The following is a 14,250-nucleotide window of genomic DNA, read 5'->3' on the forward strand; positions in this document are numbered from 1 at the left end:
TAAGCTTCCACCACCATGGGAGGATTTTAAACATACACTTAAACATCAAAAAGATGAGTTGACGTAGGGATGAGCTCGGGACGGTACCGATCCCGGAATTTGAAAATATTTGGTATCGATATCGAAATATTCGGTCCGGTACCAGTATGATATTGCTACCTGTTGGTTTCGGTAATCTATTGAAAATTCGGGAAATACCGTTACCGAATAATTCGAACTTAGATTAATAAAAAGTAAATTTCTCGTTTACTTTTTCTTGTGACAGCCTTGACCATCCTATACATCAAGAGTCAACATTGTAAAGGTCAACTCAACTGTCCACACACTCCACGAATCATGCGGCAGAGGATCAAAACCTCATCCAAAAAAAACCGTTAAAACACAACCCAACTAACCAAAAAATATATAATTTAAATTTAAATAAAAAAAATAAATCTTATTTTCCTGATGCCATCCAAATGGAACCAGATGACCTTGGTCTAACCTCTTACTATCACCACCACCACCCACAACCACAACGCCATCCACACCAACAACCATCACCAACTGTCACCAATGGAATGCTACAAACCACCACTAACGACCCAAGACCCTCTCAACTGCTCTACCCGCGTAATTCAGCTCCCTCGGCCGTCTCTTCTCCGTTAGAGACCGGTGTCCGGAGAAAAAGAGGAAGGCCTAGGAAGTATGGTACACCCGAGCAAGCTGCGGCTGCGAAAAGACTCTCTTCGTCTTCTACATCCGCCTCGGTTCCAGCCTTAGGAAACAAAAAAGAGTTGTCCTTGGGAGTTAGTGGCTCATCTTCTCCTTCATTCAAAAAATCTTCTCTTGGTGTGTGTTTCTCTTCCATTTGAATAATATATTTGAAACATTTTTATATAGGAATACAAATAAGAATAATTACGGCGAAAAGCTAATCAAGTTATATCTTTTTAACTTTTTTAGTATGGCTAGTGACGACGAATACAGAAACTTTTGGTAGGGTGGACAATATATGGGTCGATCAAAATGGATCGGGTGAAAACCAAAAATCGATAATAAAATAATATTTAAATTGTTAAATATAACCCAACATAGTTATAATTTATTTTTCTGTAGCATCTAATATAAAACATAAACAATCTGAAAGAAAAAGACACTTCAACAATAAAGAAATTAAAAAAGAATTTCAATAGAATTAAAAAAAAATTTTAACTTGAAAGCTAAAAATAACCTTACGAATTTTCAAATGCCAGGATTTGTGGATTGAAAGCAGTTTTTTAACTATTTCAAAAGCTAAAACAATAATGACTTTTGTGGCTGCCAAACAGCTTTTTAGCTTACTGGCTTTTTGAAAAAGCCAATAAATTAATAAGTTGTTTTCGAACTCAATCCCAAACGTACTCTAAAGATATATATAGGCTTAAATATGAGAATATACTTATTTTAATAATAATTTACCCTTGTAAGTGGGCTAGTATGGTGGACCTAAATCCGCCACTGACTATGGTAATGATATAACAATAAACGCTAACTAATATATTTTTAATGCACTTAGGGAACACGGGGCAAGGGTTCACGCCTCATGTTATTTCAGTGGCCGCCGGAGAGGTATGATTGTATGAAATATGAACATGTGTTATTTAGTGGCTAATCAATGTAACTAATGGCCACATGTTGCCATTTATGGCTCTTGATCTTACTATTTTTAGCAACTTTTTATAACTTTTGTTGTGGATGCATAATTTGAACAGTGTTGAAAATATGATAGGATATTAGCCAGAAAATTGCGTCATTTATGCAACAAAGGAAGCAAGAGATGTGTGTGCTCTCAGCGTCTGGTTTGATCTCTAACGCGTGTCTAAGCCAGCCGGTTTCATCTGGTGGCAATATTACTTATGAGGTAGATGAATCTAATGTTGTAAAAAGCGGGATAAATAAATATATAACACTAATGGATTCATGGTTTTTATGATATCAGGGTCGGTTTAACATCCTATCACTTTGTGGATCTTATGTGTGCACCGAATTTGGTGGTAGCACAGGTGGATTAAGTGTTTGTTTGTCTAGTAATGATGGCCAGATCATAGGTGGCACCATCTACGGGCCTTTGATAGCTGCGGGCCCGGTTCAGGTAAGGGGCGTGTCAGATTGGCCTGTTAGAGATAAAACATTAACCTATTAATATTTTGTTTTTTTTTCAGGTGATAGTTGGCACATTTAATATTGAGGGTAAGAAAGAAAAAGTGGATACTTCTAGCAATAAGTTGCCATCACCAAGTGTGGGCCCATTGGTTCCGAACTTGAGTTTCCTATCGGGAACGGATTCTTCTGGAAGAAATGTAGTCGGTGGCAACGATGAGCAACAAAATATCGATGGATACCAATTCATGATCCAGAATCGGAATTTGCCTGTTAGTGAATGGAGGAATAATAATAATGACTTCTCGGGTATGCTTTCGAGGGCATTTGGACACAAGTTATGAAACTGTTTTTTTCGTGACTAATGGATTATTTGTTGGTTTTGCAGGGCGAGTGAACCATGGCGCCCAGCAGTCACCAAAGAGCGGGGATTATGATCGTTTTCAAGACTGAACCTTTGGGCCGCGGTTAATAGCGTGGGAAGTTGTAACACAGTGCATTTTAATTGTACAGTTAACCCAAAAACAAACATACTTGTCTTCAAAGGTGTTAATGTGTACTTTTAACAGTTACCAAATGCTTCTCTTGAACTTGTTTTTGGATTAACTAATGCATGTAGAATCTTGTTTAAAGTATGCAAATTTCATTTTTCTTCTTTGATACTATGTCTTTACATTAACTTTTTTCTTTGTTTTTATATACTTTTTACATCATGAAATTTGTTACTTGTTACAAAACAATATAACATACTATGAAGTGTTGTTTTAACCTTTTCATTCTAGAATATGTATTGATATGTTTGTATTATACTAATGAACCCTTTTAAAATATGATTCGAGTTACTGGTATTAGGCAAAATAAATTACCCGTCCGGACTGATAACCAATTTAGTACATGGGATGAGATACATCTAGATATCGATTAAAGGGCGTAAACAAGTCAACTCCTTGCAAGCTACACACCAACTCGTTAAGAACTTAAAAGCGAGTTGCGCTTAGACGAGCTTGAGCCTAAGCTCAAGTCTAAGTGTTGAAGCTCGTTTCTCAAACAAGTCCTAACTAAATGTATCGAGTTTGATTAGGTTAGTGAGTCTAATCAAGTATGTTCTTCATATAAATATAAAAACTTTATTTAATATAACAGGTATATATTACTTACCAAATATTATTATATAGATAGTTACAATAAAAATAACTAAATAGTATACATTATAGTAGATATAAGATTATAAATACGTAAGAGTATATAAAAAGTAAGATGGATCTAATACAAACAAGATTTCTGGTACGAAGCATGCGAAGTGTAATCTTATTACTCTAGATGTTATTTTTTAAGATATATTGTAATTACGTTATACAAGTATTTACTAAAATGTCACCATTTTTATTTTCCACTCGCTTCATGCACTTTGTATATATATTTTTTTGACTTTATACGTTAACCGCACTCCCTATTTACAAAATAAAATAACAAAATAACTAAAGAAACATTTTGTGGTATATATATATATATATATATTTTTAAACAATTAACAAATAAAGCACGGCTACCTAAGGAAACCCAATGGCAAAAACGACTCCATACGTCAGTAATCGCAGATAACACTAGGTAACCCAAGCTCACCATCTTATATTATGGGAAAAATCCGTTGTCTGAAAGCCCACTATGGTAAATTACCGGTTGAGATCGACATTCAAACCTGAAACCTATAACCCGGCTCAAATATTTACATCATCTCCAATGCCAGTTTAGCTAAACTCATTGGCTGAATTAAACCCGAGTTTGAAAATATCTCTACAAACTCGAGTTTTTAATATAAAAGACGAGTCTAGTCGAGTCAAACCGAGCCGTGAACTCAAGTTATGTTAGAAGGAGGCCTCGAACTCGTCAGATATGGTTCCCAAATTCATCCCCGATAAAACCTAAATAAACTGACCGTCTGCTTCCCGCCGCAATTGCTTCAAACACCGAGTCCGATGAGCAGCCAACAAGAAACAGAGTACCACTCCAATGATTTCGACTGGGAAGAACTCAGGAACCGCATTGAGGACGATTCTACCCTTGACTACCATTTACCCCTCAATCTTCTTCTTCATATTCACCGTCTCTAGACTCACAATCTTGGAACCACTTTCACGCACGTCACTCCTCCGGTAAATTCTTCAAGGTGCGTTTCATTTCTTATTATATTGTATACGGTGGGTCCCATGATTGATAATATAAGTAATTAATTAGTGATTGGTTTGTGCAGGAGAGACGGTATTTGTTTAAGGAGTTTCCTGAGTTAGCTTCTTGTGGAGAGTATTCTAAAGTGTTGGAGGTGGGGTGTGGTAATGGAAGCACTGCTTTACCAATCTTACGGTAATTCGATGTCGAAAACGTGTGTTTTGTTGTGAATAAGGACTGAGATTAGTCTGAATTTGTGAATAACATTATATGTAATGAGCTTAGGCCGGGTGAAACGGGCGGGTCGGGTTGAGTGGCATGCCAGGTCAGACCACAGTTCAGCTTAAGGAAAGGTTATTTTGGTAATTTGGCTCGGGTCAGAATGGGTGCAGGCTAGAACGGGTTCAAGTCCAGAGTGCAGAACCATAAACTAGACCAAAATAACATATTCTGACCCGAGCCAAAATAACCCCTTTTTGAATCAACCCATTTCGACCCAGCCTGTTCTTAGCGTAATTAGTAAAAACATATTTAAACAATAATTAATAAATAAATTCCTTGTTGTTCAAGTCATTGGCTCGACTTGTTCACTAGGTAATTTATTCCATGTAAACCAAGTTACGTGCTAAACTTGATAAACAAGACACCAACTCATCATAGGCTCGATGAGTCGATCCAACGGAAATTATGTCCAACAGTTCTTACCCAAACCTGAACCCGCCCGACCCGACCTGTTTTCCCGGCCAAGGATCTCAGATCTCAGATGAGGATTAGTCGATCTGTCGAGGGCAAGAGAAGGAGACGTTGATAGGAAAGAACCGCCCATTCGCCCAATCTGACCCGCATTCTCTTTTCATCGGCCTATTTTGACCTGTGATTGGATCAGGACTTCCGCTCATTATGCCTATATCAATCCACCTAGATATTATATGAGGCCCAAAATGACCCATTACGTAATAATAATAATTATTCATATTGAGTTATCGACCAAATTTAAATACTTGGGTTTGTTTTGCCGGTCTAACTGAGTTTGTTATTCTACTGCTGTGTAGTTGCAAAGAAAATATCCTTGTATTTGCCTGCGATTGTAGCACAGAGGCGCTTGATAGGGCAACAGAAGTCATACATGCTTCCAATGTGGCATCAGTTAAAGATCGTTTTCGTCCATTCTGTTGGGATTTTTCTACATGTCGGGTTCCTAAGTGGTTAATGTGTGATTCTTGCCACGAAACGTCTATACAAAAGCAGAATATTGATAATAGCGAGAGAGGTTCTACTGATATAACTTCGTCAAAGAATAGTGAATGCTGCATTGGCCCGATGGACTTTGTTACATTGGTATGTATAAAGTACATGTTGACCAAGCCATTGACTGCTGTAATTTTTCTCTCTAAATATTAATTTGGTTATCTAAAATTGGCAGATTTTTACTCTTTCGGCTGTACCGCTTGATAGGATGTCTGCAGCTATTACTGAGTGCTTCTCTGTTCTAAAACCTGGTGGATTGCTCTTATTCAGAGATTACGGTACTACTTAATTAACATAAAAATCCCCTTAATTATGTATTAATTTTGTTCATAAGAATATGTTGTTGATAAATTCAGGTCTTTATGACATGGCCATGCTTCGGTTTGAGGCCGATCAAAGAGTACGATTTAGGGAATACAAACGTTCCGATGGCACCCGTTCATATTTTTTTCTTTGGATATCGCACGAGACCTCTTTATAAGTGCTGGCTTCATTGAGGTAATTATCTTTTTCTCGATGTTTTTGTTTATCATACATAAGTCAAGCAGTTTACTTATTGGTGTTAAAACTTAAAACATGTTGTGCAGGTTGAGCTTGAATACTGTTGCGTGAAGTCAGTAAACCGTCGTAAACAGAAGACTATGCACCGCGTTTGGGTTCATGGGAAGTTTCAAAAACCCATGTAAGTTTGTTTTGTACTAAATATAATTCTAGCTGATAGAAAAACATCATTAAAAAACTCAAAAGAGAATATATCTCTATTTATTACTGAGCATCATGATTTCTTGGCTTTGCCTCCCAAATCTTATTCTTATGACAAGAGGTATGATTATCCATAATATAATCTGCCTTTAACTGTCACTCGTGTCAACCTCTTTGCCGTGGAATAAGAACGTACATTTTACAAGCATGAGATTCTACAGTTGCCGTGATCCATCCCTTAGCTAATCTTCCATAGTTACGCTGCAAATGAAAATAGAAAGTGTGACATGTAAGTTTTTGGGAATATAGGGTAAGGATCCTAAGAGAACCCTTTGGAAATTGAGAACTTTGAGAACCATTTTGAGCCACACAAAAAACCTCTAAAAAGTTTTAAAAAAATATTAAACAAAAGAAAACAAAAATTTTTAAAAAGTAAAAAAAAAAAATTCGTATATTTCATTCCGGTTTTATAAAAATAATAAAAAAAACTTCGTATTATACACATATGTATTATTTCATTTAATCTTTAGTTACATAATGTACACATATGTACATTATCATTTACCTTAAATTGTACATATGTGTATAAAAAACATGTATGTACACATATGTACATATTATACATGTGTATACTTTAGCAAAACCGAGACGTTTTTTTTATTTTTTTTATTTTTATGAAACCGGAATGATAAATAAGAATTTTGATTTTTTTTTACTTTTTTCATTTTTGCGTTTTTTTATGTTTTATGATTTTTTTTTTAATTTTTGGGTTTTTTGTGGTCTAAAATGGTTCTTAAAGTTCTCAATTTTAAAATAGTTCTCACATGATCCTGATCATATATATATATATATATATATATATTGTAAGTCTTACTTTGGCCCATAAGTCACGAACTGTAACAAATGTGGTCTGGTTGAGTCCTATATCGGACCAATAAGCCGTAATTTTGGTTGTTGAGCTTCCTCTGTTCCATAAAACTACTGCAACTTTGTTATGTGAAAGAGGGCCAGCCCACACCTGCATTTTATTTTATCAATTTTATATTGATTTGGAACTACTTTTATTATTATTAATTATTGTTATATAATACAATGACACAACATTTTACCTCCAAATCACCATTTTTCTTAACCTTCTTTCCCTGTACTCCAAGGCTATCTGTAACAACTTGAGACTGGTGAGTAATAGACTAATATCTAAAGTTTATAACAGGAAAAGAATTATAAAATTTGTTAATCGACCTTGATTCACTGCGATGACTTCTCTGTTACTGAGTATCTCGTATGTTTCATTGCTCATTGATCGTACGTCGCAGCCGACCAATAAAGGTGCCTAAAATGTCATCAGTGTCAATGATTTTATATATATTATATTAAAATAATTGTTATACCTTCGCTAGCGCCCAAATGCTAAAATGCGAACGGTATTCCTCCGTTGTCATGCCTCCATTTCCAACTTCCAACATGTCAGGGTCTAAGAGCCCAGAGCACAAGATAATAATTAGGGGTAGTGTTTGCATATTGGTGACCCGAACACAAGTTTTTGCGCGACTAAGAGCATGTCTGAGATTAAGTTTGAAAAAAATGCTTATTGGTGTTTTCAAAATGCTAATAAGGTAAAATGTGTTTGGCAATCACAAAAATATTTTTTATTTGAGCTTTTTGAAATAGTTAAAAAGTAGTTTTCCAAAAGCTCAAAATCCTAGCTTTTAAAAATGGTTTTTTGAAAAAATCAATAAGCCAATAAGTTTTTGCGGGTTGACATGAATATGACTCATTTAACTGAAATTATTTTTTCATATTTAATAAAATACTTACGCTTTTCTCTTTTACCTTTCAATTTTTAGCATAAAGTTGAGAGATAAAACATATTTTTTAAGTTTTATATTATATATGTTTAGCTAAACATGTTTGTAGGTTTGATCAGTGAGCATCTATTTAGGCTAAATACAAACATATGAATTTTGTGTTAAGAGGTCGTGTTTTCGTATCATGTCAGAAAAAAAGCTAGAATTACCATTCCATCCACTGGGTTTAGCGTAAGCAGCCCATTTATCATTTTCATCAGCCCGTGAAGTCATGCTAGCAGGAAGTAAAATACAAATCATTTTACGCAATGTCGAAGAATGTTTTTATTAAATACGTGTAGTGATTTGATTGTAAAGTATACCTATCCCAATTATCCGAAATATCTCCTGTCGTTCTCCAACTATTGCCAACTTCACTTGCCCAAGTTGCAGGATCATCTTGGCCCCTAAACACCACATAACATGGTCACATTTTAGCCCATCAACTTTTAACTTTTATATTAATTATAAAGGAGATGGAGACTAACCATTCACATAAAGAAAAGAAAATGGGCCTTCCTGACTTCTGCAAAGCTTTTGTCATTATTGGGTACCTTTCCTCCCAAAAAGCAAAGCAAAATCCATTATAATTTACAACTCAATATATATACATATTATCTTCATTATATAACAACTAGTTTTTATCCCCCGTATTTCGGGGTTGTTTTATATTATTTGTTTCTGATATTTATTTATTTCTTGAATTTTTATTTTTTTATTGTATAAAAGTTAATAATATACTTATGGTTTGATGATAAATTGTCTCACAAATAAATGAGTTTGATGAAACCCAAGACCCGTTTATTTTTTATTATAAAATTAGTTTTTTAATTATAAATAATATATATCTTTTTTTTAAATAAATCATATATTAAATTTTAGTATATCCCCACTTTTTAGGATTTTTATATCAAATATTTGGTGAGATTAGTTTTTTAATTTAATGAGATGTTATAACTCGTTTAAGAAATATCTGGGTCTGATGAGACCCATACCCGTAAATTCGGGTCAAATGCATGAGAAATCTCCATTTAAAAATTAAGCAAATCTGGTGACTCCAAAAAAAGGGGAGCGACCACATCGCGACACATATGATTTTTGTGGCTTCGTTTATATATATTATAGATAATAATATTAGTATCCTAAAAAGTTTATGGTACCTTTCCTTGGGGCTTATACCCTGATTGTTACAGTTATCATATTTCAAGTAATCGATTCCCTGTACGAAAAAGAACCCGATTTAGTTTTATCGTATACTCGAAGGAAAGAACATGGTAATAAACGAAGGTGAAAGTGTACCCATGAAGCGAATGTTTTTGCGTCCTGTTCTTCGTGGCCTAACGATCCGGGCATTTTAAGACTACATGTTTGAGTTCTGCCGGGGAAAAAGAAGACGGGAAAGTGAGATTAGATTATTGTAACTTTATAGTTAAGAACTTAAGATTATATTATGTCTTATATACCCTGCATCAGAGTAGATTCCAAGCTTCAGTCCTTTGTTATGAACGTAATCTGCTAATGCTTTGATTCCGGATGGAAATGTATCTGCTTTCGGGACGAAATTCCCCTATAAAATCAAAATAGTTTCAGTGGCATGCAGACATGTAGGCATCTTTGTGTTTAACAAAGTAGATTTTGAACCAGTATGTTGTCCTTTTACAGCAGATCAGTACATGTGTTCACATGTTTGTGTTTGCACACTATACAAAACAATAATTAAAATTCTTTGTTCGTCTCATGAAATAACTAACTTCGATAAATAGAGTTGTGACAAAGTGTGCAACGAACTTGTGATTATTTTATTAGACTTGTTTAAAAGACGTAACCGTAACTATGAGCCATTTTTTTAATGAATAATGATTAAGTGATTCTAGTTTGAAAAAAAAGGAAATTAGTGTAACATAATTCAAGAAATTGGAATTCATATAATTGCATACAAAGGGGGAAAATAATGAGAAGAGATTAAGAATTACCTGTGAATCTCTATTGAGTTCTGCCCAACAATCATCTAAAATATAAAAAAAGCAAATAAAAGCATGTATTAAGATTTATATTGTACACAATATATGATAATGTGGAATTATTTTATTGATAGAACAATCAAATAGACAATTACTTGGATGGTACTGAAAGTTTGAAACTAAGATTATTGGTAATAAAATATTAATGTATTAACCTTTTCTTTTTCAATTTCAGTAATATCAACTATATTCTCCATTTTGAGTAATTAATAACTTAACTTTTACTTACTTGGATGAAGATTTTTTTAAAGACGTACGTATCTTAAAATTACTCTCATGAAAACTCTCTTCTCATTCGCAATCAAAGCTTAAAACATGTTAATTATATTTTAAGATCAGGCATTTTTTTATGAACCCAACCTCTTTTATACGCATGTTAGATGAGAGGTTCAAGGTGTTACATCTTTTTATAATAAAGTGAAAAAAAAATCATTTTAATTGTTTCACTATCTTTTTTTTAGTGTCATTGTTTCACTATCTATATCCTAAATTATTTAGTAAGATCTGATAAGATATTATACGGCCCACCACATGGAGACAGGAAATTGTCTATTCAAAACATACATTATTTAATACAATGCTTTACCTATATTAACATATTTGTATCCTGCAGCAGCAAGTCCAGTTGATACCATTGCATCCGCTATTTATAATTAAAAAAAATATTAAAATAAAATCCAAAATCATTTAATTATTTAATAAAATGACGTGTGAAAAGGTTAAAGCTTGTTTGCCTGTTTCCCTGATTAATTTTTCTTCGATATTACAACCAAAGTGGTTCCAACTATTCCACCTGGATCACACATGTGCAAATAAATAACTTATTTAGTATTTTGAAATTAAATTTTGAAATTAAAAAAAAAAACACTGTAAACCAATTAGAGAAATTACGAGAATATTATATAGTTTAGTGTTTAAAATTAATTATTTGCTTATTTTTAAAATTTAATATTTTGTTAGATAGAAGAGAAGCCAGTCACAACAAGACATGTGACAACATTTGCGTCAAGTAACATAAAAAACAGGTGTGATAGTACTTTTACGAGTTTTCTATCATAATAGTGTACTCAGAAAAAATATTTACTAATTTAGTGTAGTTTTAAAACTATTTACTAAATTGGGTATTTCCTTCGAAACTTTTTTTTTCTCTCCCATATTTTAATTGGATAAACTAAATTCTTAGATTAACATCTTTTTAACATATAATTTTATCCACTAAAATATTATTTTAACACCAATTTCCTCTTTCATAATTAAGTATTATTCTATTAATAGTTTTCTTTTTATTGTTCACTGTAAATATTTGCCATACATAGTATTGTAATAATATAATATTAAATTATCAATTTATTTCAGACACTCCGTCACAATATTCAATAGTGTTGGTTCTAAGAAAAAAATCCCATTTAAAATAAGTTTTCTAACCTTTAAAAAACTGAATACGACGCAAGTGTGTAAAAAATTTCTTGATGATGCTTTATAAATTTCATTGAAAAGGAAGTTCTACTCACAATATAAGTTTTTTGGTACGTATAGGCTATAGCAAATGCATGCACTCACAATATAAGCTTCTTGGGGTTAAGATGTTGTTTGGACGATATCGCTTTGATTCGTCACAGTGCTGGTACAAGTGCGACATTCATTATAACTTGTGATATGAAAAACATAATATTTTCAATGACAATTAATATTGGAACATCAAGAAAAATACACACAACTATATATTCTGATTTTTTTTTTATTAATATAAACGATGCAAGTTATATAACTTGCTTTTAAATATGTTTTTTTTTCTAAATTCAATACTATTGAAAAGCTATGGCTGTGTAGGAAAATAAATAGATAATTAATTTACTATTATTAATTTCATTACAAAGGTTGTGTGCAAGAACATTTTTTTTTGAAAGAATTTTTATTTATTTGTTTGTTTATTTTACGTATTTAAACTGTAACCTCAATCAATAAATAAAAAATGGCTAATAGAATTTTTCAAGAAAAAAAAATATTGTGAATTACAAAAGGGGGAATCTGTGTAAAAATAATATTTAGTGGATAAAATTATTTGTTTAAAGAGATATTAATTTAAGAAATTGATTTATTCAATTAAAATATGAAAGAAAAAACAAGTTTCAAGAAAGTACCAAATTTGGTAAATAGTTTTCAAACTACTCCAAATTAGTAAATACTTTTTCTAAGTACATCATTTTGGTAAAAACTTCGTACTTTTACACCAATGAATAATTAAACAAAATTTGTAATACTTATATACAAAAATTGCTGCATTTTGCTTAAAAATTGGTTCACTATTTGGTATTGATTGATTTTCTTTCATTAAAGAAAATTCTATCACATTTAAGTTGTTAAATTTCAAAAGAAAAATATAAATGACTATTTTTTATAAGGGGAAAGTGAATATGAGGCTGTTTTAAAACCATCAAAACTACGTAGTTTTGATAAAAAGTTTCCATAAAAAAACTGCTTTTATTTTAATCTTGTGTTAGCTAAATCCCTAATTCCAAATTCATGATTGCAGATTGCATCAATTTCTTAAATGCAAACATATCATCGTCCTCAATCTTCAATCACAATTGCTTATTTTGAATCTTAACCCCAATTCATTTAGAATTTAGAATTACTTGCTCTCTAAAAAAGAAGTTTCGAAAAAGAAAACATTATCTTTCGAGCACAAATTTCTGGACCTGTCATGAACCCAAACATAACTTCTAGAGCAATAGATTTAATTTTCCAACAAAAATGTTTCATGTCTGTAAACCTCCGATTATAGAATATTTAAAGTAACTGTATTTTTTCTTTTGAAGTACTAAAATAGTTGAATAAGTAAATTAAGAGTTTTACTAATAAGTATCAAGAGATACAAAACAAGTTGAATTGGTGGAGACAATCTTGTTCTAATGAAACTTTTAATAAAATCAGTTTTTTTATGAAAACTTTTAATCAAAACTACGTAGTTTTGATGGTTTCGCATGTAAGGTTAGGTGTTTAACAGCCCCATATTCACTTTCCCCTTTTTATAATATATGTTGCCAACAACATGAGTTATTTCCCAACTAATCATGTTTTATGACAATGAACATGCATATGATATATAAATAGTAATTGCCAGATATATATTTTATATTTCAATAACTATGAGGTGTCAAAAATTAAATCAACTTGGTTGACAGGCAACCGGCAAAAACCATATCATTTTCCATATTTTCTTGCCGGTGGCAACCATGTTCATGGTTATGGTCTAGCTCTAAGTACATGGCATTGTTAATAAAGCGAAGAGTACAAGCGCATGGTTAACAAGTAACGACCATAAATGCAAACATACTTACCCTATATTATTGGTGTAAAATAGAGTAGCGGTAACATTTACCTTCTTTTTTAAAAAAAGAAAAACTTACCCCATCTGTGGAGTCCGGCCAAGTCCATTCTCCAAAAGCCCCCTCCGGTCATTCGTGCTGCTAAAGGTTGTACGTGCTGCATCGGTGGTTGTAAACCCAAAGCTTAGAAGCAATGAGGAGAAGCAAAGTACAAGCTTAAGATGCATGTTTGCTCTCTCAGACAAAGGAATGAGTGTACAATAAGTGAACTAGCAAATGGGAAGAGTATCTCTTACTTATACATGCATAATATTATTATTTTTGTGTTTTTGTATATTATATATTTTATTTCAAATGAATATAAAGTTATGTGTCTTTCTCTTTTGCCGTTTTGGAAGTCGTCATCAACACTTATCCCAAAGACACGTTTTTAACTATTTTGGAATGAGCCAAGAAGTGTTGATAAACATGCAAACAACGTAATGGATGGTTGCATTTGGTAAGTAGTCCACGTTAAGAACTAGACTTATGTTTACACTAAATGTCGGTCCACATACAAGTAAACGTCTAATGTCAAGATTATGATATTTGGACCATATTTTTATCTTTAACCATCATGTTCAACAAGTTCGTACAAACAAGTTATATTCATTAGAGGTGTATTCATTGTTGGATTTATGAGTGTAACAATTAATGTTTTGTTAGGATTTTCTCTACGCAAATTAAACTGAAAAAGTCAAAACCGAACAAACAAACTAAATAGTTGGTTTGAGTCTTTTAAACATGTAATTTTTGATATAGAACAGTTGTAAAATG

At 32.5% G+C, this 14,250-nt stretch overlaps 2 protein-coding genes and 1 pseudogene across 3 annotated transcripts; 2 read left to right on the forward strand and 1 right to left on the reverse strand.

Annotated features, from left to right (window-relative positions):
* Nucleotides 1–2,783, forward strand: LOC143535558 (AT-hook motif nuclear-localized protein 14-like). Its single transcript, XM_077029781.1, has 6 exons — nucleotides 1–831; nucleotides 1,538–1,590; nucleotides 1,751–1,882; nucleotides 1,961–2,113; nucleotides 2,184–2,430; nucleotides 2,510–2,783. Exons 1-6 carry the CDS (start codon nucleotides 459–461, stop codon nucleotides 2,572–2,574), a joined length of 1,023 nt encoding a protein of 340 aa, XP_076885896.1. The 5' UTR covers nucleotides 1–458; the 3' UTR covers nucleotides 2,575–2,783.
* Nucleotides 2,784–4,065: 1,282 nt separating this feature from the next.
* On the forward strand, nucleotides 4,066–6,222 carry LOC143535613 (uncharacterized; annotated as a pseudogene). Its single transcript, XR_013135739.1, has 6 exons — nucleotides 4,066–4,288; nucleotides 4,373–4,482; nucleotides 5,340–5,625; nucleotides 5,711–5,813; nucleotides 5,892–6,033; nucleotides 6,123–6,222. The product of XR_013135739.1 is annotated as an uncharacterized LOC143535613 (transcript).
* A 46-nt stretch (nucleotides 6,223–6,268) lies between these two features.
* On the reverse strand, nucleotides 6,269–13,765 carry LOC143535612 (alpha-galactosidase-like). Its single transcript, XM_077029821.1, has 15 exons — nucleotides 13,516–13,765; nucleotides 10,840–10,898; nucleotides 10,692–10,748; nucleotides 10,058–10,092; nucleotides 9,548–9,651; nucleotides 9,384–9,459; nucleotides 9,245–9,303; nucleotides 8,573–8,638; nucleotides 8,408–8,491; nucleotides 8,255–8,319; nucleotides 7,629–7,711; nucleotides 7,480–7,570; nucleotides 7,347–7,396; nucleotides 7,112–7,255; nucleotides 6,269–6,498 (listed from the first exon to the last, which is right to left on the reverse strand). The coding sequence occupies exons 1-15, from the start codon at nucleotides 13,659–13,661 to the stop codon at nucleotides 6,403–6,405; spliced, it is 1,215 nt and encodes a 404-aa protein (XP_076885936.1). The 5' UTR covers nucleotides 13,662–13,765; the 3' UTR covers nucleotides 6,269–6,402.
* Between the last annotated feature and the right edge of the window lie 485 nt (nucleotides 13,766–14,250).

Source organism: Bidens hawaiensis, unplaced genomic scaffold (assembly GCF_021521415.1).
Source record: "Bidens hawaiensis isolate Kalapana, Puna unplaced genomic scaffold, B.hawaiensis_p1.1 tig00010569_1, whole genome shotgun sequence".
Taxonomy (NCBI): domain Eukaryota; kingdom Viridiplantae; phylum Streptophyta; class Magnoliopsida; order Asterales; family Asteraceae; genus Bidens; species Bidens hawaiensis.

Bases quoted from the DNA above. Each gene is read 5' to 3' on its own strand.
- LOC143535558 (XM_077029781.1), top strand. From the start codon at position 459: ATGGAACCAGATGACCTTGGTCTAACCTCTTACTATCACCACCACCAC. The intron at 832-1,537 runs GTGTGTGTTTCT...TAATGCACTTAG, and splicing joins ATTCAAAAAATCTTCTCTTG to GGAACACGGGGCAAGGGTTC. The intron at 1,591-1,750 runs GTATGATTGTAT...AAAATATGATAG, and splicing joins TTTCAGTGGCCGCCGGAGAG to GATATTAGCCAGAAAATTGC.
- LOC143535612 (XM_077029821.1), bottom strand. From the start codon at position 13,661: ATGCATCTTAAGCTTGTACTTTGCTTCTCCTCATTGCTTCTAAGCTTT. The intron at 8,492-8,572 runs GTTAGTCTCCAT...TGTGGTGTTTAG, and splicing joins TTCTTTTCTTTATGTGAATG to GGGCCAAGATGATCCTGCAA. The intron at 8,320-8,407 runs GTATACTTTACA...ACTTCCTGCTAG, and splicing joins ATTTCGGATAATTGGGATAG to CATGACTTCACGGGCTGATG.